Source organism: Ornithorhynchus anatinus, chromosome 7 (genome assembly GCF_004115215.2).
Source record: "Ornithorhynchus anatinus isolate Pmale09 chromosome 7, mOrnAna1.pri.v4, whole genome shotgun sequence".
NCBI lineage: Eukaryota > Metazoa > Chordata > Mammalia > Monotremata > Ornithorhynchidae > Ornithorhynchus > Ornithorhynchus anatinus.
In genome coordinates this window covers 42,809,067-42,831,142 of record NC_041734.1, presented here as the reverse complement: position 1 = coordinate 42,831,142, position 22,076 = coordinate 42,809,067, and the positions used below count along the sequence as shown (strand labels likewise).

The 22,076-nt window shown below is 46.6% G+C and overlaps 1 protein-coding gene across 4 annotated transcripts in view; it reads left to right on the top strand.

Moving 5' to 3' along the window:
• Positions 1-22,076, top strand: part of PASK (PAS domain containing serine/threonine kinase) — a 49,199-nt gene that overhangs the window by 25,560 nt on the left and 1,563 nt on the right. For all 4 annotated transcript variants that reach the window (XM_039912625.1, XM_029069501.2, XM_007669176.3 and 1 more), the window contains 9 exons: positions 896-1,067; positions 5,941-7,151; positions 13,128-13,309; positions 14,708-14,875; positions 16,433-16,558; positions 16,708-16,842; positions 18,858-19,057; positions 21,299-21,432; positions 21,769-21,915. In XM_039912625.1, the coding sequence (XP_039768559.1) occupies positions 896-1,067; positions 5,941-7,151; positions 13,128-13,309; positions 14,708-14,875; positions 16,433-16,558; positions 16,708-16,842; positions 18,858-19,057; positions 21,299-21,432; positions 21,769-21,915 (2,475 nt within the window). The remainder of the gene's footprint in view (positions 1-895; positions 1,068-5,940; positions 7,152-13,127; positions 13,310-14,707; positions 14,876-16,432; positions 16,559-16,707; positions 16,843-18,857; positions 19,058-21,298; positions 21,433-21,768; positions 21,916-22,076) is intronic.

Here is a 22,076-nt window from a genome sequence, read left to right as displayed (position 1 = left end):
GTCTGCTACGTGACCTTGGACGAGTCACTTCACTTCCTCCGGGTCCTCAGTTACCTCATCTGTCAAATGGGGATTAAGACCGTGAACCCTACCCGGCACAGGGACCGTGTCCAACCCAATTACCTTGTGCTTACCTCCGCGCTTAGTACAAAGCCCGGCACAGTGCTCGGCACATAGTAAGTGCTGCGGGAGGAGGCGGGATGTTTTCAGCCCTCCCGAGTGCCTCTTGTCACATTTCATATTCAGCTGCGTGAGAGTTTACGGTGTTCACAGATGTGGAAGCACGATGGGTACAAAATAGCATCTTCTCTGGGATACGGAAGGGGTTTTTTCGCTTGTTTTTGAAGGGTTGGTGATTGAGTATTTTAACTCATGGCCCAAGCCACTACTCAGCAGCAGAACTGCAGGGAGAATGACTGTGCTATCTGCTTTGCAGAGTCAGAGACTTTGGCCCCCACACTGTGATCCTGGCTTTATGAGACACATTTGAGTTTGAGAAGCAGCCCGGCCTGGCTGTGGCGCTTGTCTGCCGTGTGACTTTGAGCAAATCACTTAACGTCTCTGTGCCAAAATAGGTTTTCAATACCTGCTCTCCCTCTCAGCCTGTGAGACCCGATTATTTTGTTTCTCAGTGCAGCGCTCGCCACGTAGTAAGCAATGAAATACTCCAGCCGAATGACCGAAAAGCCGCGTGTGCCTCACAAGCTGCTCTTCGGCCACTTCGGTTTATGTATTTTTCTAATTCTGCTCCTCGATCTGACAGAAAAGGAAGTGTCCGAAGAACGTGTTTGCACCCTGCCCATTATGGGGCTCTCTAAAAAATGGGGATCGTGTGCGGGTACGGTAGGAAACCGGCGGGCAGGTGGAAATGTGGTTTTTCTTGTGTCGCTCTTAGTTCCGGAGGTCAACATTTTCCCTGCTGGAGATGAGGTCCGATCACAGAGTGAGAAGCTGAAGCTTGCCGGATGCGAAAGAGGAGAGCTGTCGGTTAGGGCTCACGCCCAACCTAGGAATGGGGGCGGCCTTCCTTCAAACCCTTCGACCCCTCCAGGAACATCTGCGGCAGGGTAGGTCCTTACCCCAACTGATGTTTCTGTTGTACTTTGGAAGCCAGCCCTGACAAAATATTTTGAGGAGAAATTTTAAATTCGAACTCACTAGGACCCAAGCCTGTCGTCCCACGGTATATAACTTTGAATTACTTCACGGTGGTCTGCGTTTTTGTGACGTAAGTGCAGCGGCCACTTTTTCTAATCCATCTATTGGCCGTTTTGCTCTTGGATGTTTGACCGTTCCTTTCATAAATGTCTCCGACTTTAGCCCGGGATGGGGAATGGACAGAATAAACCTTTACCTTGTGTCCCGATGCCCGGGCGCGGTACGTGACTGCTACGGCCACGCCACCCCACAGATGCCCAGTGTGCAGAGGTGGAGCTGGAGCGATGCCCGGATGAAGTTTTTTTTCCGGCCCATTTGCTGGCTTCCTTATAAATCTTAGGGACATCCTAGCTCTGCACAGAACATTTCATTGTCATCATCAATGGTATTTATTGAGTGCTTATTCTGTGCAGAGCACCGAACTCAACATCTGGGAGAGGACAATATAGCAGAGTTAGTAGACACGTTCCCCATCCCAAAGGGGTTTACCGTCTTCGGGAGAAACCTGAAGAATTCCGGTGAGAGCTGGAGGGAGGATTTTCCATTCGAAATCCATTTAAAGTTGTCAGTCCTCCCCCCACCGTATTTTCCTCTCCGACTGCTTCACTCAAGAACTCAACGCCCCGCCGCCACCCCGACCGCACTTCCGTACGTATCCTTAGGCTCGGTTCTTTCCCTTAACTGGGATTAATCGTGTTGTCTGTCTCCCCTGCGAGACCGTAAGCTCCTTGCAGCGGGGGTCATGTCTTCCAACTCTATTGACCCCTCTCCAACACCGAGAACGATGTTCTGCACAAAATAAATGCTAGATAAATTCCACTGAATGATTGATTGACAGTAGAAGGTTGGTATAGTTTCAATAAATCAAAGTACAGATGAGGTTATCTTGTATCTACCCCAGCCCTTAGTATAGTTCCTAACAGTTATCATAAAAAAAAAGTTTCTTGCCCAAGGTCACACTTTCTTAAAAACCCTCTTCTGCCTCCACTTCACCGGGAGGGGTTAGTTTCTCGTTCCTTATTCATATTACCGTGATTTTATCCAATATCGTTTTACAGCATTCCGTGTATATTAACCGATCTCTGAGCAGTGTTCCTCAGCAATATTAGAATATTTATCCGGCACGATGAGAGTATTTATCGAACCCCGCAAATTGGAAGAGGAGTCTGCTGATCCAGACCTCAAGGAAATTAGGTAGAAGGTATTCCAAAAAAAGTAAAAGGATCACTATCCTGTGTGACTTTGGGCAAGTCACTTCACTTCTCTGTTCCTCAGTTACTTCATCTGTAAAATGGGGATTAATAATAATAATGTCGGTATTCGTTAAGCGCTTACTATGTGCAGAGCACCGTTCTAAGCGCTGGGGTAGATACAGGGTCATCAGGTTGCCCCACGTGAGGCTCACAGTTAATCCCCATTTTACAGATGAGGGAACGGAGGCACAGAGAAGTGAAGTGCCTTGCCCACAGTCACACAGCCGCCAAGTGGCCGAGCCGGGATTCGAACCCATGGCCTCTGACTCCCAAGCCCGGGCTCTTTCCACTGAGCCACGAAGACTGTGAGCCCCCCATGGGACAACTTGATTACCTCAGCGTGGCTCAGTGGAAAGAGCAGGGGCTTTGGAGTCAGAGGTCATGGGTTTGAATCCCGGCTCTGACACTTGTCAGCTGTGTGACTGTGGGCAAGTCACTTAACTTCTCTGTGCCTCAGTTCCCTCATCTGTAAAATGGGGATTAAGACTGTGAGCCCCACGTGGGGCAACCTGATTCCCCTCTGTCTACCCCAGCGCTTAGAACGGTGCTCTGCACATAGTAAACGCTTAACAAATACCGACATTATTATTATTGTATCTACCCCATTGCTTAGAACAGTGCTTGGCACATAGTAAACGCTTAAAAAATACCATTATTATTATTATTATCCTGTGCTTTTTCAGGATATCAGTGCTCACCACTATTATGTATATCACTGAGATAACATGGCAAAGGGTGGAGTATTTTTTATGGTATTTGTACTTACTATGTGCCAAGCTCTATATTAAGCACCGGGGTAGATACAAGCTAATTAGATCGGACACAGTCCGCGTCCCAGTTGGGGCTCACAGTCTTAATTCCCAGTTTACAGATGAGGTAATGGAGGCACCGAGTAGTTAAGTGACTTGCTCGAGGTCACACAGCAGACAGGTGGTGGAGCCGGGATTAGAACCCAGGATTTTTTAAAAAATGTCTTTCTGCCCACGTCTCCCCACTTCTCAGAAACCACAAATGGATGTCCATCTTTAAGGCCCTTCTGAAACAACTCGCCTCCAGGAGACCTTCCCTGATTAGTTTCCACTCTCCTCAACTTGTATCCCTCAAATGCCATTTTAGTGCCGCTGTGCCACCTAAGAATTTTAAGTACCCGTAACTCCCAAAACACTGATTTTCATACTCGCATACAGCCCGTCTAAGTGGAAGGAGCCCGGGCTTGGGAGTCAGAGGTCAGGGGTTCGAATCCCGGTTCTGCCACTTGTCAGCTGTGTGAATGTGGGCAAGTCAGTTAACTTCTCTGCGCCTCAGTTCCCTCATCTGTAAAATGGGGATTAAGACTGTGAGCCTCACGTGGGACAACCTGATTACCCTGTACCTACCCCAGCGCTTAGAACAGTGCTCTGCACATAGTAAGCGCTTAACAAATACCAACATTCATTCATTCATTCACTCATTCAATAGTATTTATTGAGCGCTTACTATGTGCAGAGCACTGTACTAAGCGCTTGGGATGAACAAGTCGGCAACAGATAGAGACGGTCCCTGCCGTTTGACGGGCTTACGGTCTAATCGGGGGAGATGGACAGACGGGAACAGTGGCGATAAATAGAGTCGAGGGGAAGAACAACTCGTAAAAACAATGGCGACTAAATAGAATCGAGGCGATGTACAATTCATTAACAAAATAAATAGGGTAACGAAAATATATACAGTTGAGCGGACGAGTACGGTGCTGTGGGGATGGGAAGGGAGAGGTGGAGGAGCAGAGGGAAAAGGGGAAAATGAGGGTTTAGCTGCGGAGAGGTAAAGGGGGGATGGCAGAGGGAGTAGAGGGAGAAGAGGAGCTCAGTCTGGGAAGGCCTCTCGGAGGAGGTGAGTTTTAAGTAGGGTTTTGAAGAGGGGAAGAGAATCAGTTTGGCGGAGGTGAGGAGGGAGGGCGTTCCGGGACCGCGGGAGGACGCGACCCGGGGGTCGACGGCGGGACGGGCGAGACCGAGGGACGGCGAGGAGGCGGGCGGCGGAGGAGCGGAGCGTGCGGGGTGGGCGGTAGAAAGAGAGAAGGGAGGAGAGGTAGGAAGGGGCAAGGTGATGGAGAGCCTCGAAGCCTAGAGTGAGGAGTTTTTGTTTGGAGCGGAGGTCAATAGGCAACCACTGGAGGTGTTTAAGAAGGGGAGCGACAGGCCCAGATCGTTTCTGCGGGAAGATGAGCCGGGCAGCGGAGTGAAGAATAGACCGGAGCGGGGCGAGAGAGGAGGAAGGGAGGTCAGAGAGAAGGCCGACACGGTAGTCTAGCCGGGATATAACGAGAGCCCGTAACAGTGAGGTAGCCGTCTGGGTGGAGAGGAAAGGGCGGATCTTGGCGCTATCGTAGAGGTGAAACCGGCAGGTCTCGGTAACGGATAGGATGCGTGGGGTGAACGAGGGAGACGAGTCGAGGATGACACCGAGATCGCGGGCCGGAGAGACGGGAAGGACGGTCGCGCCATCCACGGTGATAGGGAAGTCTGGGAGAGGACCGGGTTTGGGAGGGAAGATGAGGAGCTCAGTCTTGCTCACGTTGAGTTTTAGGTGGCGGGCCGACATCCAGGTGGAGACGTCCCGGAGGCGGGAGGAGATGCGAGCCTGAAGGGAGGGGGAGACGACAGGGGTGGAGATGTATTCTTACTTAAAAAGTAACTTCTGTACATATCTCTTTTTCTTCCTTCCTCCCTTCGGTAATTTATTGTAGTGTCTATCTCTCCTGCTAGATTGGAAACTCCTTCAGGCCAGGGATCACGGGTAGTAATTCTATTGTGCGCTTCCAAGTGCTGAGTTCAGAGCTCCGCACACAGTAGGCAGTCAATCGGTAGTATTTATTGAGTGCTTACTGTGTGCTGATCACTGTACTGAGTGTCTGACAAAGTGCAGTGCAACAGGTAGATGTGATCCTTGATTCTATTTATTTGCTATTGTTTTAATGAGATGTTCTTCCCCTCGATTCTATTTATTGCCATTGTTCTTGTCTGTCCGTCTCCCTCGATTAGACTGTAAGCCCGTCAAAGGGCAGGGACTGTCTCTGTTACCGATTTGTGCATTCCAAGCGCTTAGTACAGTGCTCTGCACATAGTAAGCGCTCAATAAATACTATTGAATGAATGAATTAATGATCCTGCCCCTAGGTTATAGTCTACAGTCGATGGGGAGTCAGACATTAAGATAGATTAGGGCTAGGGGAAATAGTAGAGTAAAAAAATATTTGCAGAAGTACCTTGGGCCTGGCGTGAGTATCAAAGTGCTTTAGTGATTTTCAGTAAATAATATTGATTGTTTGGATTTGTCCGGTGAAAATATTCTGAATCTGTATTTTTAACTTCTCCGCAAGGAGTAGTTTAAAAAAATTCCAGTAAAATATTATGGGAAAAAACTTTTTCCCTCAAGATTTCCAGTTAACTTGTTTCAGATGAACAGTGGAGCGGTACAGGCCCCAACACTGCCTGTATTCCCTTCATCTTGCAGTCTGATGTAACTGTGAAATCAATATTAATTTCTTTAGTGTGGACGGCCTCACTGCGAAGAATCTACCAACCCATGGTGAACAGCCTCTGTCTGAGAACCAGCAGAGTAGAACGTACAAGGAGGAGAGTAACACACATCCGAGCCTTCCCGATGGACATTTTCCCGGAAAAACCGATACGAGACCATCGATTTTAGATTCAAGTTTTAAATTCTCCGTAGACCCAAACGAAGGTTCACCGCCCATCAAAACTCAGCCTGAGGACAGAAACGTCCGTGTTGGCGGCCTGCTTCCGGTAGCTCGGCGGGAATCGGTCGACAGTGGAGAGACCTCAGGCCATCACCTAGGTGAAATATCGAAAATAGAAGACCTCGAAGACCCTCAAGGATATTCCGAAAAAGCTTTTACTCCTGACGGAAAAGAACGGGGCATAGAAAGCGGGACAAAGGACTCGATTGGTCCTCATTCTAATGCTTCTAATATCTCATTTGGAACCCCCACTCAAGATGAACCGTGGCAGGAGATGATGAGCGATTCCAGACCAGAGCGGCAGACTTCGGCCATCATGGAGCAGTTGGTGAAACCAAACTTGGTTTGGACCGTTGGACGCTCTCGCTTTGAGTCTGGAGCAGATCCACCGTCTATGTGTGGCGTGAGAGACGGTGGCATTTATGGTGGTCACGCAAGACTCCCTATAGATTGTAAAACGTCGGGTGCTGCCAGTAATTCTGAAGAGGCGAATGGACCGGACATTAAGGTGCATGCTATCTGTGGCGACCTCAAGGATTTGGAGCTGAACGTCATCGAAGGAGCGGTTTCAGGCTCATGGGCCACTTCAGTCGACCTAAGGGCAAGCTCTTCCTTCGTGGGGGACGCCGATACAAGCGAGGAGAATATTCCTAGTCCGATATTTGACGCCCCTCGAAGGCCCGGATCCTTAAAACTGACCGACGCCTCTTCAATTGAGAGTCAAATCGGACAGGTCGGTGACGGTTGCTTGGGAGATGATGATGAGGATCCCTCGGAGGTTTGTAAGAACTTTGAAGAGAGTGAAGGTGAGGGCCTTCTACGGAACAGTGACGGTCTCTCAGCTCGTCCAAAGCCTGTGCAGCAGAGACTGAAAACTCAGGCGACGTCCACCCCGGTGAAGACTTCCAGTGAGCCGACTGCCAAAATACCTGATGTGAAGTCTGAGATTTTGGAAGGCAGTTATACGGGAAGCTGCTATCACAGAGATGGCGCTAGACTCAGTAAGTAAATCATATAATTTTCTGCCCTCTTTTAATCACATGCAAGCATTTGGGAAAAAAGAAATACTTACACCTGCCCGATCTGCACATTGATTTCCTCCGTTGCATTGACGTGAACAGCAATAGGTGCTTCCTTTCAGGTCTGTCTTTGTATTCTGCTACTTGATTAGATATTTGCATTCGGGGGCTTTCCTGCCATTTTCTCTTCTTTCCTTCTCCAGCTAGTGATTTTAGTGAAAGGGATTTATGGGGACCTGTATGTTTTTGAGAAGTCTTTGGCTTTTCAATAAGTTTCCAGAAGGAAATTAAGAAAATTGAAACCAGAAACTCAATTATAGTGGATGTTTAATATTTCCAAGCCTCAGGGTTTTTCAGTGGGGTATGTGGAAAAAAAAAGCGCATTGGGGTAATAAAGCTCTTTGGGCTTTTGCTCGTGATTGAAAATGAATAATTCATATATACGAAAGATTCGATTTTGAATATTTTGATGAAATTGCATGGTACTTCTCATGGGAAAGACATTCTCTCTTGTTTTCTTTCTTATTTAAATTCACAGTTCAGAAATCCATCTCCTAGGCATTGTAAGCTTTGGTAGTTTATCAAGTTTGGTTAACATTCAGTACTTTTCAATGATTCCCGGATGTAGGTTTCATGGATTACCTTGCCCTTCTCGGAGTTACCGAGAAAGAGCAGAGTCCAGTTATGCTATTTGTTTATCCCACTATCCAGTGTGAGCATCAGTATGCGACCGAAACGGACAAGTAACGTGAAATAACTTTCAGCTGACCCTAACTTCTCTTACTCTACCCAAGGATCATCCTGCAGTCAGGCTATGGTGAATCATAACAGCGAAGCTGCCTAAAATTATCTTTCTCTCCCTTTCACTCGTTATATCACGGAAATAGCTTCCCCGCTCTCCCTCCCCCTGATTCCCACTGTCTGTCACGTGGAGGCGTTGCAGGAATTTGAAGACTTTTCGTTATTCTCTGGAATAGACAAAGGGCTTTAAAACATCCTTCCCGAAAAGATATTTCTTTTGGCACTCACCAGTGACAGAACAGGGTATTTTTACGACTGGGCCTTTGGGTCCCTTCTCTCTCTTCCAGCCTCCTCATCGGGAACGCGGGGGTTGAGGAGAGGTGCTGTTTGAACAGCGTCGCGTATCTGGGCCTCCTTGTTCCCTCTGCCTTGCCCGAGGCGTGAATACTCATAAGCTGAAGGATTGTCACAAAACCCCAGCTTCAAAACTCGCCCCAGATGCCAAAAAATCTAGTTCTGCCATTGGGAAACATCCAAAGACATAAATTTAATTTAGGCTCTTAATGGAGGAGTTTTGATTCCCCACCCCCTCCGTAAAGCACACACTACAGCTGGCCTAGTGGAAAGGACACGGCCTCGGGAGTCAGAAGACCAGGGTTCTGATCCCGATTCTGCCGATTGCTTGCTGTGTGACACTGGGCAAGTCACTTAGCTTCCCTGTGCCTCGGTTTTCCTGTGGGACAGGGACTGTGTCCAAGCTAATTCACTTGCATCTGCCCCAGGACTTAGAACAGCGTTGGACGCGTGGTAGGGGCTTAACAGATACCCTAAAAAGAAAAAAAAAAGTGGGTTCAAACTATAAATCAGCAGAGTTCCTTGGCTGGGGTGGTAAAAAACTGAATCGGGCCCAATTTGGACCAGGTTCAAATGACCTGCCGACCTCCAGGGTCCCCCCGTTTGGGAGAGGGCTGAGCCGGGCGCACCCAGATTGCACGAGTTAATGGCTCAAGTGAACCAGCGGTGAGTCTCCGACGCAGTCGGTTGTATTTATTGAGCGCTCGCGGTGCGCAAGGCACTTTCCTAGGGGCTGGGCCCTTTACCTCTCCGCAGCTAAAGCCTCATTTTCCCCTTTTCCCTCTGCTCCTCCACCTCTCCCTTCCCATCCCCACAGCACTGTACCCGTCCGCTCAACTGTATATATTTTCGTTACCCTATTTATTTTGTTAATGAATTGTACATCGCCTTGATTCTATTTAGTTGCCATTGTTTTTACGAGATGTTCTTCCCCTTGACGCTGTTTAGTGCCATTGTTCTTGTCTGTCCGTCTCCCCCGATTAGACTGTAAGCCCGTCAAACGGCAGGGACTGTCTCTATCTGTTGCCGACTTGTTCATCCCAAGCGCTTAGTACAGTGCTCTGCACATAGTAGGCGCTCAATAAATACTATTGAATGAATGAATGAATGAATACAATACAACAATAAAGAGGCACAGTCCCTGCCCACAATGAGCTTACAGTCTAGAGGAGGAGGTGGCCTGGTTCTACTTGGCCTCCCCTCAGCTCTGCACCCAGATGCCACCATTTAGGGCCAGATCCAGGTAATGGTGGGTGGGATGGACCTGGATGTGGATTTCTGGCCCGGGAAGTGCATTCACCGCTCAGGTGATGACACTGTTTACCCAACAAGGGGCTGAAGGACTAAGGCTCCATCCCAGCGTTGTGGTCAAAGAGCCACTTGCCGAGGCAGGTTGGCAGAACGAAGCCCGGGGGCTTACCGACCCTTTCTCCGCCTCCCTGACTCCACATTCATTCATTCATTCATTCATTCATTCATTCGATAGCATTTATTGAGCGCTTACTATGTGCAGAGCACTGTACTAAGCGCTTGGAATGTACAGATCGGTAACAGAGACAGTCCCCGCCCTTTGACGGGCTTACGGTCTAATCGGGGGAGACGGACGGACAAGAACAATGGCAATAAATAGAATCGAGGGGATGAACATCTCATGAACATTCACAAACCCCAACTCCTCATACCCATCCTGCTTTTCAAATCTGACTCCACACTCAAAGGTAGGGATCTTCCTCCTTCCTTCCCTTCTCCTCCCCCAGACTGACTCTCTTCTCCACTCGGAGCTGGATGGTGGAACATTCACTCATTCATTCATTCATTCAATAATATTTACTGAGTGCTTACTATGTGCAGAGCACTGTACTGAGCGCTTGGAATGTACAATTCGGCAACGGATAGAGACGATCCCTTCCCATCGAGGAACATGGGAATAAGCGGCGCGGCTCAGTGGAAAGAGCACGGGTTTAGGAGTCAGAGGTCATGGGTTCTAATCCCTGCTCCGCCACCTGTCAGCTGTGTGACTTTGGGCAAGTCACTTCACTTTTCTCGGTGCCTCTGTTACCTCATCTGTAAAATGGGGATGAAGACCGTGAGCCTCACGTGGGACAATCCGATTACCCTGTATCTCCCCCAGCGCTTAGAACAGGGCTCTGCACATAGAAAGCGCTTAACAAATACCAACATTGTTATTGTTAAACCACGGGCCTGGGAGTGAGACGGACATTCCTCTGCCACAGCACTTAGAACAGTGCCTGGCACATAGTAAGCGCTTGACAAATGCCATAAAAAAAAGAAAAGAGTCAATCTGGATCCCATCTAACCCCCGGGTGAGCCGGGTGACTCTCATGAGCTTCTGTCATCTCTCACCTCCTTTTTTCCCTTTCCCCTTCCTCGTTAATAATCAGAAAGGCAGCCCCACCCATAGTTTTGTTCTCTTATTTTTAATAGTATGTATTAAGTGCTTATTATGTGCCAAGCACCCTACTAAGCACTGGGATAGATACAAGCTGATCAGGTCGCACCCAATCCATGTCCCACAAGAGGCTCTCAGTCTTATTTCTTTATTTATGTATGTTGATATCTGTCTACCCCTCTAGACGGTGAGCTTGTTGTGGGCAGGGAGTGTGTTTCTTTGTTGTTATAATGTACTCTCCCGAGTCTTAATGCGGTGCGTTGCACACAGTAAGCGCTCAATAGATACCGATTGAATGAATGAATGAATGATTCCCCATTTTACAATGAGGGAACTGAGGCACGGAGGTATTAAGTGACTGGCCCAAGGTCACACAGCTGGCAAGTGGTGGAGCTGGAAATAAAACCCAGGTCCTTCTGACTCCCCGATCTGTGCTCTATCCAATACACCGTGATGCGTCTCCCAGTTGGATCCCTGAAGCGCTCTCTCGCTCTCTGTACTGCAGCACCTCATCCTACACTTAACAAATACCAAAATGATTATCCTGATTCTGCATCAACTCCATCTGGGCAGAAGTTGCAGTCTGTCACTTGCTTTCTGCATTTCCCTTTTACTTCCCAGAAGTTTTACGTTTCAGGCAGTACTCCATTTTGAAGTGCGTTGATGTGGTTTATTGTCTTTCAGTCTCATCCCCTGCAAGAGATGCAAAAGGCGAATTTTTTGGTTTACTCTGTAAATTCGACACTGTAGATGGAATCAAAGATCAAAGTCCTGGGCCTGTTTTATAGCTTTCTTGACCTAAGTAGCCCAAATATTGAGAATTAATTTTTTTAAACTGCACTTTTTTAGACTGCAGTTTGATTGTGCCTGGCTTCCGTTGTACTTTCCCAAGCACATAGTTGTGTTTCACAATCAGTAAATACTCAATACCATTGGCGATGATGATGAATTTGATCCACGTTACTCTCTAAATCGTCTCCGGAGAAATTGTAGTTATTTTCTCGTCTTTATATTGTCAAATAAATTGATATCGATAACATACCTGATATTGATAAAAATGAGTTTTTTCCTCCCGTGTTGTTTCCCGGTTGGGTCTACACAGTGAATGAGCATTAAAAAAAAAAAATCCAGAACACGGATGGATCGAACGGTGTGAATGAATCCTGTTACGTTTTCACTCAAAAATAAAAGACGATTGAGCGATGTAATGATTTTGCATAAACTCAGATTTGGTCTGAAGCTGTTGGATTTGCCCATGCAAAGCATGGGATTTTGATAAGCTTTTTGGATTCTCCTGCATGCTTGTTCTCCATTTTTGAAAATTATTTTTGTGGCATTTGTTAAGCACTGTACTAAGCACTCTGGCAGACACTGTACTGACTCCTGGGGAAGATACAAGCTAATCAGGTTGAAACGCAGTCCATGTCCCACATGGAGCTCACAATCTTAACCCCCATTTTACAGATGAGGTAACTGAGGTACAGAGAAGTGAAGTGACTTGCCGAGGGTGACACAGAACCATGTGGCAGAGCCGGGATTAGAACCCAGGTCCTCTGACTCTCAGGCCCGTGCTCTTTCCACTAGGCCATGCTGCTTCTCTTCTGAACTCTGGGGTAGATATAAGATAATCTCCAAGCACTTAGTACAGTGCTCTGCACACAGTAAGCGCTCAATAAATGCGATTGAATGAAATTATGGTTACTCAAGAAAGAACTTATCCGGACGAAAAGTGCATGGCTTCTAAAAAGGACAATGAAGTACCCTCTTGGTGAAGACATCAAACAACTTGTCACTTGTCTGAATTGATGATCTTGGATAATACAGATCTGCTCATAGTTCTCCGTGAAAGGGACTTCGTACCAACCTAAATGTTTGCATTTTAACTAACAGACTGTCCATCTCTTTTAATCGTCTGACAGATCCCCGCCTGCAAAACCTTACTGAAGGCACATCTCCTCCAAGAGGCCCTCCTTTCCTCTTCTCCCTGACTTGATCTCTTTATTCCTTCTCCCTCCCAGCCCCATAGCACTTTTGTACACATCTCTAATTTATTTATACTAATGCCTGTCTCCCTCTCTAGACCGTAAGCTTGCCGAGGGCAGGGAATATGCCTGTTTCTTGTTATATTGTACTCTCCCGAGTGCTCAGTACAGTGCTCTGCACACAGTAAGCGCTTAATAAATACGATTGACCGACCGACCTTTGAAGTTATAGATCAGAGCAGCCTGAGGCTGAATCACGTTTTTAATCTAGGGTTACCTTTCTGGGGAAATAGCACATTTCTAGAATAACTTTCCATGCCTCAGGGAGTAAGGGTTTGAAAGCTCATCTTAAATACTTGTCCTTTTGTAGTTAGTTTATTCTTGTGTTGATTAGAGGCTTCATTTTTTTTTTTTGCTATGAATGTGTGTTTATTTTTGTTTATAACTGTCAGATTGCTTTTACTTCTTCAGGCATGCAGTTTGAAGTGAAACGGGTGGAGTTGAAAGACCCCGCGGCCTTGTTTTGCTGTTGGGTGGGGAAAGACTTCTTTCAGAGTCATAAGGAAGCAACAGCGAGGACTCAGCTTTTCCTCTCCAGTGTGCCTAGTTCGTCCCAGTCCATAGTGGAGGTTTCTGGATTCAGCCTAGGAGAAGTAGGTATCCAAGATAAAATGCAATTTTATTTCTAGTTGGGTCCCTGGTGGCTTGAGGGCATAAATATATAAGGAGATTTTGTTGAAGGATCCAAATCCGACTCTCTCGATAGAAGAAAGAAGTAGTGTGGCTAAATGGAAAAAGCCCGGCCCTGGGAGTTGGAGGACCCGGTTCTGGTCCCGGCTCTGCCGTTCGTCGTCTGGGTGACCTTGGGTGGGTCACTTCACTTCTCTGTGCCCCAGTTACCTCATCTGTAAAGTGAGGATTAAACTGGGTGCCCCACCTCTGCTTACCTTGTATCTAGCGCTTGGCACATGGTAAGTGCTACCAGACACCATCATTTGTTTATTTGCCTCATCTTTAAAATGGGGACTAAGATTGTGAGCCCCATGTGGGACGTGGACCGTGTCCAACCTGATTGTATCTACCCCGACGCTTAGAACAGTGCTTGACATAGAGTAAGCGCGTGACAAATGCCATATCGACAACAATACACACCCACCCGCGCACACACTCGATCGTATTTCAATCAGTCGTATCTACTGAGCGTTTACTATGTGCAGAGCATACACGAGCACACCCACACACAGACGCTTGGGGATTGGGGACTCTTCTCCATTGATTGGTTATCTTGGTGGGGGTACATTTAATGTTTGCTCGCACACTCTCTTCTTTTCTTTCACGGGAGAAGACCACCGAGAAATTAAATGTTGGAAGGTGTGTGTAGAACAGCTTCCTAGGCCTCCTGAATGCTCCCTGGCCCCCAGCCCGGCCTCACAATCTGTCTTCGATGGAAGCCTTAGCTGCCTCCGGGATCTTCCAGTTCTCCTCGGGGCCGGGTAGTCAGAGGAGCCCCAGATCTGACCTCAACCTCGGTCCGGCGCCTCACTTTTCCTTTGCCCCGATTGGCCAAGGCAGGCGTCCAGCCCGCGGGTTGGGGCCGAAGCGGGAGTCGGGATAGCATCGCCTCTGTAGCGTCCTGACTCCAAACGGGCCGGCTGGGGGCCGGAGGCTTGGGCCAGGATGCCAGAGAGGAACCACTGTCCCCGGCTCGCTCTGGCCCCTTCTCGGCTCCACTCGTTAGTGGAGAGGAGGAGCGGTAGGAGCCCAGCGAGGGTCAGGATCAGAGGTGAGATTGGGGCCTGGTGACAGAGAAAGAGATAGGAAAACTACTACAAGTTGTACAAAAATGGAAGACAAAGAAAATGAACAGAATGAGATGAAAAGGAAAAATCATTTTTCTAACCCCCGCAAAGGCCGAGGGGTTCTGAAAGTTTGCTAATAAATATGTCTCTTCTCTCTTTCCATTTCTTGTCACCTTGACTTTTCTCACTTGTTTCTTATTGACCGTTTTGCTGGCTTACGGAGCTTTGGGTCTCTGTCCCTCCCTGTTCTAGATAATGAGAACAAAACGATGGTTTGATGATCCCCCCAGAGTTATGGAGATGGAAATATTGAAGGCTTGTGAGGGAGAATATTCAGAGCACTACAATACCCTCACTCCCATTGGCAGCGGTGCCTTTGGCTTCGTTTGGACTGCCAAGAATAAAGAAGAAAACAAAGAGGTAAAGACTTTCCCTTATTTGTTAATTAATTATTAATTGTTTATGTAGTTTTGGGGGATGAAAGAGAAGGGCTTTTCGCTGTTTTTTTATCGCGAATGGATATTTTATTCTTCCCTTCCCTTTGGTCTGTAAACTCGTTGTGGACAGGGAACTTGTCTGCTAACTCTATTATATTCTCCCAAGCGCTTAGTACAGTGCTCTGCACGTAGTAAGCGCTCAGTAAATACCATCGATTGATTCGATCACTCATCTCCAGGCGTGGGACTGGCCCGGCTCCTAGTTTCCACAATAGGTCTGGGGCAGAGCAGGGTTTTAGAATTTGGGTTTCCTGACACTCAAAAGGCCCAGATTTTTTCCTCTATTCTGCACTGCCTCCTGGGTGATGTGGTATTGGTGGCTTTGTGTATTAGTGATCAACTTGCATTTTTTATTTTAAATAGTATTTATTAAGTGCTTACTTTGTGCCAGGCACTATACTAAACACTGGGGTAGCTAACTGAACCCAGTCCATGTCAGTCAGTCAATCCTACTTATTGAGCAGTGCGCTGTGCTAAGCACTTGGGAGAGTATAATACAACAATAAAAAGTCACATTCCCAGCCCACAACGAGCTCACAGTCTAGAGAGGGGAGACATTAATAGAAATGATTTTACTAATGAGGTAACTGAGGCACAGAGAAGTGAAGTGATTTGCCTAAGGTCACACAGCAGACAGTGGCCGAGCCGAGCCGATCTCTTGTGGGCCGTTTAATGGAAAAAATCATTAAGAACTGGCAATATGTCCCTCCGCCATAAAAATAATAAGCCTAATTTTGCCAGTGTCTGGTTGTAAGTTTGGGAGACACTTGGGATCATGAGTGCAGCAGTACTGTACAATAATTGGTCTCCTAGCGGTTTGGAATGATTCATGTTCTTTCCAAAGTTATTGGGGCATAATGTTAGAAATTTGGAAAATTAGGCTCATTGACACTGAAAAAACCTAGGTTTATAAGGGTCCCAGTCAGCTCTCCTCCTCCTATTTTACCTTGCTGATCTCCTACTACAATACAGCCCACACCTTTCATTCCTCTACTGCCAACGTACTCATTTTGCTTCGGCCTTGTCTACCTCGCCGCCGACCCCTTGGCCATGTCCTCCCTTGGGCCTGGAACTCCCTCCCCCTTCATAGCCAACAGACCCACCACTCTCCTCGTCTTCAGAGAAGCAGCGTGGCTCAGTGGAAAAAGCACAGGCTTGGGAGTCAGAGGTCATGGGTTCGAATCCCGGCTCTGCCACTCATCAGCTGTGTGACGGTGGGCAAGTCACTTAACTTCTCTGTGCCTCAGTTATCTCATCTGTAAAATGGGGATGAAGACTGTGAGCCCCACGTGGGACAACCTGATTACTTTGCATCTACCCCAGTGCTTAGAACGGTGCTTGGCACATAGTAAGCGCTTAACAAATACCACCATTCTTCTTATTATCATTAGAAACTTGGAATGCTTTTAGTTATTTCATAAAAGTCACGAAAGTACAAGTAAAGAGAAGTAATTAAGATTGTTCTGTGTTTTGCATGAAGGTTGTGGTGAAGTTTATTTGGAAGAACAAGATACTAGAAGACTGCTGGGTAGAAGATCCCGAATTAGGAAAAGTTACTCGAGAGATTCTAATTCTTTCAGAGATTCAGCATCCCAATATAATTAAGGTACGGCGCTACGGCTGAAATATCCGTATAGCGGTATTTAGATCTGTTAAAATACCTTCTGGATGAATTCAGGTAAAATCTAAAAGGGATAGGATTTTTAAAAGGAAAAACCTGGCAGTTAACTTACAGTCCCGTTCTTCTCTTTTCAGGTTCTGGGCGTATTTGAAAATGAAGGCTTTTTCCAGCTAGTGATGGAGAAACACGGATCAGGCCTTGACCTCTTTACGTTCATCGATCACCATCCTAGTCTCGATGAACCGTTGGCAAGCTATATGTTCAGACAGGTGAGCTCATTGATGTTGAGGGTGTTTGTGAGTGTGTGCACGGGTGTGAGGGGCCTGGCCCAGTGGTTCCACAGAGTAACTAATGAAAGATCGGACACAGTTATTCATGTTAATGAAGAGCACAAAACCTAACTTTCCCACTCTCTACTGAGAAACTGCATCATTCGCTCATTTAGGTTTCCTCTCATCTCAACTCTCTGGAAAAAGTGCTACGGGTAAATAATGAACCAGTGGCGAACTGGCTAACGGGTGGCCTGCTTAGGGTGGACACGGCAGGGAGAGCAGCGTGGCCTAGTGGATGGAGCCCGGGCCCGGATGTCAGAGGGATCTGGGTTCTAATTGCGGCACGGCCGCTCGTCTGCTGTGTGACCTTGGGCAAGTCACTCACCTCTCTGTACCTTCGTTACCTCGTATGCAAACTGGGGGATTAAGACCGTGGCCGACCTGAGTAGCTTGTGTCGACCCCAGCGCTTATTTCAGGACCTGGCATGTAGTAAGCGCTTAGCAAATACCGTCAACAACAACGACCGAAAACCCGGGACTAACAGATTACTAACTGAATATATTTGCAGTGTATATTCCAGCCTACCTTGAACAGTGTTGAATGTGGGCTTTTAGAAATCCTAATAAAGACCATATCTATATGAATATGCTTACCAGGCATGAGTCTTTTACAGGGCAGTCCCCTAACTACTTTGTTCTTTTCTTCTAGTTTTCGTACAGATACATTTGTGTGTGTGTTTGTGTGTGTTTGTGTGTGTTTTCGCTGGCACGCACGAATCGACTGAGTGAGAAGCCCCAGGGTTATTGGTTAGGATTTGTCAATAGGATCATTGCAGTACTGTGGTGGAAATTATATGGTTGTTATTTCTGTTTGTATTTAATTGCTAATTAAGCCCCAGTTATGTTGAATCTTCAATTTACAACTATTTGTTGTTGACCCGAAGGGTGGAGAGTATTGAATTAGCGGTGGTCGCGTTATAAAACCGATATGGCCGAAGAAAGTAGTGCTGCTCCCAATTTTCTAAGATTTGTCCAGATGCTCTTCGGTGTAATTTTCAAGGAGTCAGACGACAGTGATTTTTGAGTGTCCTTTGGGTCTTAGGGCACTACGTAAAGGCAGAGGGCAGCATAACTTGCTATCAAGGTATATACATTTTAATTATTTTTGGTTAAGACCGTGCATCTGTCCTCTGGATACGGAAAGCGTGGTTAGCATTCTCAACAGTGGCCAACAGTATTACCCCAGTAGTGCATTCAAGCTTCACAAATCTGGAAATAGGGAGCCTTTAGCTTTCGAAGTAATTTCTCTGCGTGAACCCTCGAGGGAGTTCTTGGTGGCTTAAAACAGGCTTTTCCTACTTTTTCTACTTTTTCTCCCGACTGGTTTGAATTCCTCTATATGAAATGCTTCTCAGTGGTATGCTTTATGAGTTCTGTTCGTCGTAGGACCACCTGAAAGAGAAGCAGCATGGCCTAGTGGAAAGAGCACGGGCCAGAGAGTCAGAGGATGTGGATCCTGGCTCTTCCAATTTACCTACCTTGTGACCTTGGGCAAATCATCTAACTTCTCTGTGCCGGTTCCCTCACCTGCCAAGTGGGGATTCAGTACCTGTTCTCCTCCTACTTAGACCACGAGCTCCATATGGAACCTGATTATCTTGTATCTACCCCAGCATTTAGTGCAGTGCTTGGCACATAGTAAGCATTAACAAATGCCACTGTTTCTTTTTAAATCATTTATTTTTATGGTATCTGTTAAGCGCTTACTAGGTGCTAGGCACTGTACTAATCGCCGGGGTAGGTACGAGATAGTCACAGTCCCTGTCCCACGTGGGGCTCACAGTCTTAATCCCCATTTTACCGAGGAGATAACTGGGGCACAGAGAAGTGACTTCCCCAGGGTCACACAGCAGACAAGTGGCAGAGCCGGAATTAGAACCCAGGTCTTTCTGACAGTTAGTATTATTATTTCAAGTGTGCTACACTGATTTTCAATTCTGTCTTTATTTCAGCTGGTGTCAGCAGTTGCCTACCTTCGGTCCAAGAACATCCTCCACAGAGACATTAAAGATGAGAATATCATCATTGCTGAGGATTTCACCATCAAGCTGATCGACTTCGGCTCGGCAGCCTACATGGAACGTGGGAAATTATTTTATACCTTCTGCGGAACCATAGAATATTGCTCACCAGAAGTCCTCATGGGAAATCCGTATGTGCAAACTGTTTATGTTTCTTACCGGTGATACCAAAAACGAGCTGTAAGAGGGAAAGAAAGAGGGATGGGGAAGTGTTTCTAGGCGATCTGTGCGTTGGACAGTTTAGGTAAATGTGTCTGTTCCTCATAGAAAAGTGAAGACGATTTTACTTTAGAACATCATCAACATCAATGGTATTTATTGTGTCCTCACTGTGTGCAGAACATAATGCCCTTATTGACACTTGGAGCTATTTTAGTTTATCCACGGGATATTATACCTGAGTTCGGGCTGTCAAGAAATCAAGTAGTAGGATAGAGCTTGGGGTTAAGGCAGATAATTTGTGGTTTTCATTCAGGTTTTATTTAAAAGAAAAATCTTTTCCCTACAGGGGAAAAGATAATCACGAGCCCAAATTATTCCTCTTTATGGGTAGGGCTTTATCAAGCTACATCACCAAAAGGAAAGAATTATCCCGTCTCTCACATGTATTGAAATTTAAGAACATAGAATATAAGGTTTGAGGAGAAATGTGAGTACTTTGTAAGTCCAGGATGGCCAGTGGCAGAGTTAAAGAAGAACAGGCATACCCCAGCTCACAGCTACCTGAGGATTCATAAAATCTAAAGCCGGTATTGTCCATTACCTTGCTGTGGACTAGACTCTAAGCTCATTGTAGGCAAGGAATGAGTCTGTTATTTTGTCCTCTCCCAAACATAACGTAAGCGCTCAATAGATATGATTGACCGGCTACAACCGCCCCATGATCCAGTGACTCTGGGAGTGCTACAGATAGGTAAATATCCCCTACCTATTGAGATTAAACATTCAACAATGACTGGAGGTCGGAGGAAGTTCTGCTCACAGTTTGTGTCTACAGAGGGGTAGAAAAGACCCTCGAGCAAAAACGTTGTTCAACTGGGGAGTCACCTTAATTTAGAAATAGATGGTGCAGATGCCTTATGAGGTCACGGCAACTCAGTCAGAGGTGTTGTCCAATAAAGACCGCATCAAATTTGGGCGATTTAATGTAATACTGCGAGAAGCTGAAACAGGTGAAGTAGTTATGGCCTTTTGACCCCCTGCTAAAATTTGGGGATTAAGAAGCCGGGCTGTATCCACTAGGCCATGCCGCTGCATGGGTAACTGCTTGGCTTAATGTGGTACCAGTTCGAATGGAGAGGAAATGGTGGATTCTATTAAGGTCGTGTAGGCTAAACTGACTGGATTTAGTGATAGACCGAATACGTGAGTCGAATGAGAGACGAGTCAAGGATAACACCGAGGTTACGGGTTTGCGAGACAGGAAGGATGGTGGTGCTGTCTACGGCGATGGGAAAGTCAGGGAGAGGACAGGGTTTGGGTGGAAAGATAAGGAGTCCTGTTCTGGACGTGTTGAGTTTGAGGTGACGGCAGGGCATCCGAGTAATGATGTCTCGAAGGCAGGAGGAGATGCGAGACTACAGAGAGGGAGAGAGATCAGGGCCGGAGATGGAGATTTGGGAATCATCCGCGCAGAGGTGGTAGTTGAAGCCGTGGGAGGGAATGAGTTCTCCAAGGGAGGGGGTGCAGATGGAGAATAGAAGGGGAGCCTGAACTGAATCTGAGCGACCCCCACAGTTAGGGGGTAGGAGGCGGGGGGAGACGCCATGAAAGAGACTGAGAATGAGCAATCAGAAAGATGGAGGACCAGAAGAGGACCGGGTCAGTGAAAGAACTGTGTCAGTGAAGACACCCCTATCAATCCTTTCGTCACTGAGGTGTGGGGACTTCCCGGGCCCCAAGGGAAGACTCAAACTGATTATTAAATTCTTCTGATGCCCTGAGAAGCAATATTGGCTTGGGAGTCAGAGGACCCGGGCTCTAATCCTGACTCTGCCATTTGCCTATTGTGTGACCTGGGCAAGTCACTTAACTTCTCTGTGCCTCAGTTTTCTCATCTGTCACAGAGCCAGTATTTAATTCCCCCTCTCTCTTAGACCGTGAGCCTGATGTGGGGAAAGGGACTTGTTCAACCTGATTATCCTTTATTCACCCTAGTGCTTATTACAGAGTCAGCACCTAACAAATACCACAGTTGTCGTTATTCAAACCAAGATGTCCGTATGGTTACAAATTTTGTGTTTTCTGCATGTTAACAAACGCTATAATCGCCAACGTTAACGTTTTATTTAGCTTTTGTTTTTTCGGTCTGGGATGGGCTGTGTTTGCAAATCCTATAATTGTGAACTAAACGTTGTGTCGTTTTTATGTAGATACCGGGGGCCCGAGCTGGAGATGTGGTCACTTGGCGTTACACTGTACACTTTAATATTCGAAGAGAATCCTTTCTGTGAGTTAGAAGAGGCCATGGAGGCCGTATTAAATCCTCCTTACTATGTTTCAGAAGGTACGCGCTAACAAATTTTGTAAAGAATGACTGAAATTTTTCTTTAGCCACCCCCTGCCAAAAAAAAACCAACAACCCTCCACCAAATATCAGATTAGAAATAATCTTTACTTTTTTGTTTACCCACATTATTCGCCCATATTTCCCTAACATAAAGATCATCCCAAGAAACGTTAAACTTTTGGGAGGGATTTTCATCATAGGTTTGTCTTCTGTGAGGTGAAGTGCCGGGGCTTCTAAGACACCAAAATTTTACTGCGGGGGGAGAAGCAAAAAAAAAAAATTTGCTGCAACACCAAGCTGTTGCTTGTAAGACTTTTTCCATTCTCTCTTTAGAGTTAATGAATCTAGTATCCGGGCTTCTGCAGCCTATTCCAGAACAACGCACAACCCTGGAAAAGTTGTTCCAAGATCCTTGGGTGATTCAGCCGGTGAACCTGGCTAACTACACTTGGGAAGAGGTTTGCCCTTTCGCTAAGCCAGGTGAGAACTGGGAAACCAGGTCGCCTTGTAAATTGTTAGCGTTCAAAGATCTGGGAGTGGAAGAAGGAGATGAGCTCATTAATATCGGATCCCAGCAGTTATATTTTCGATGTAAAATAGAAAAGCTTTGAAAATTCCGATTTGAGGTCTAAAGCTCACAA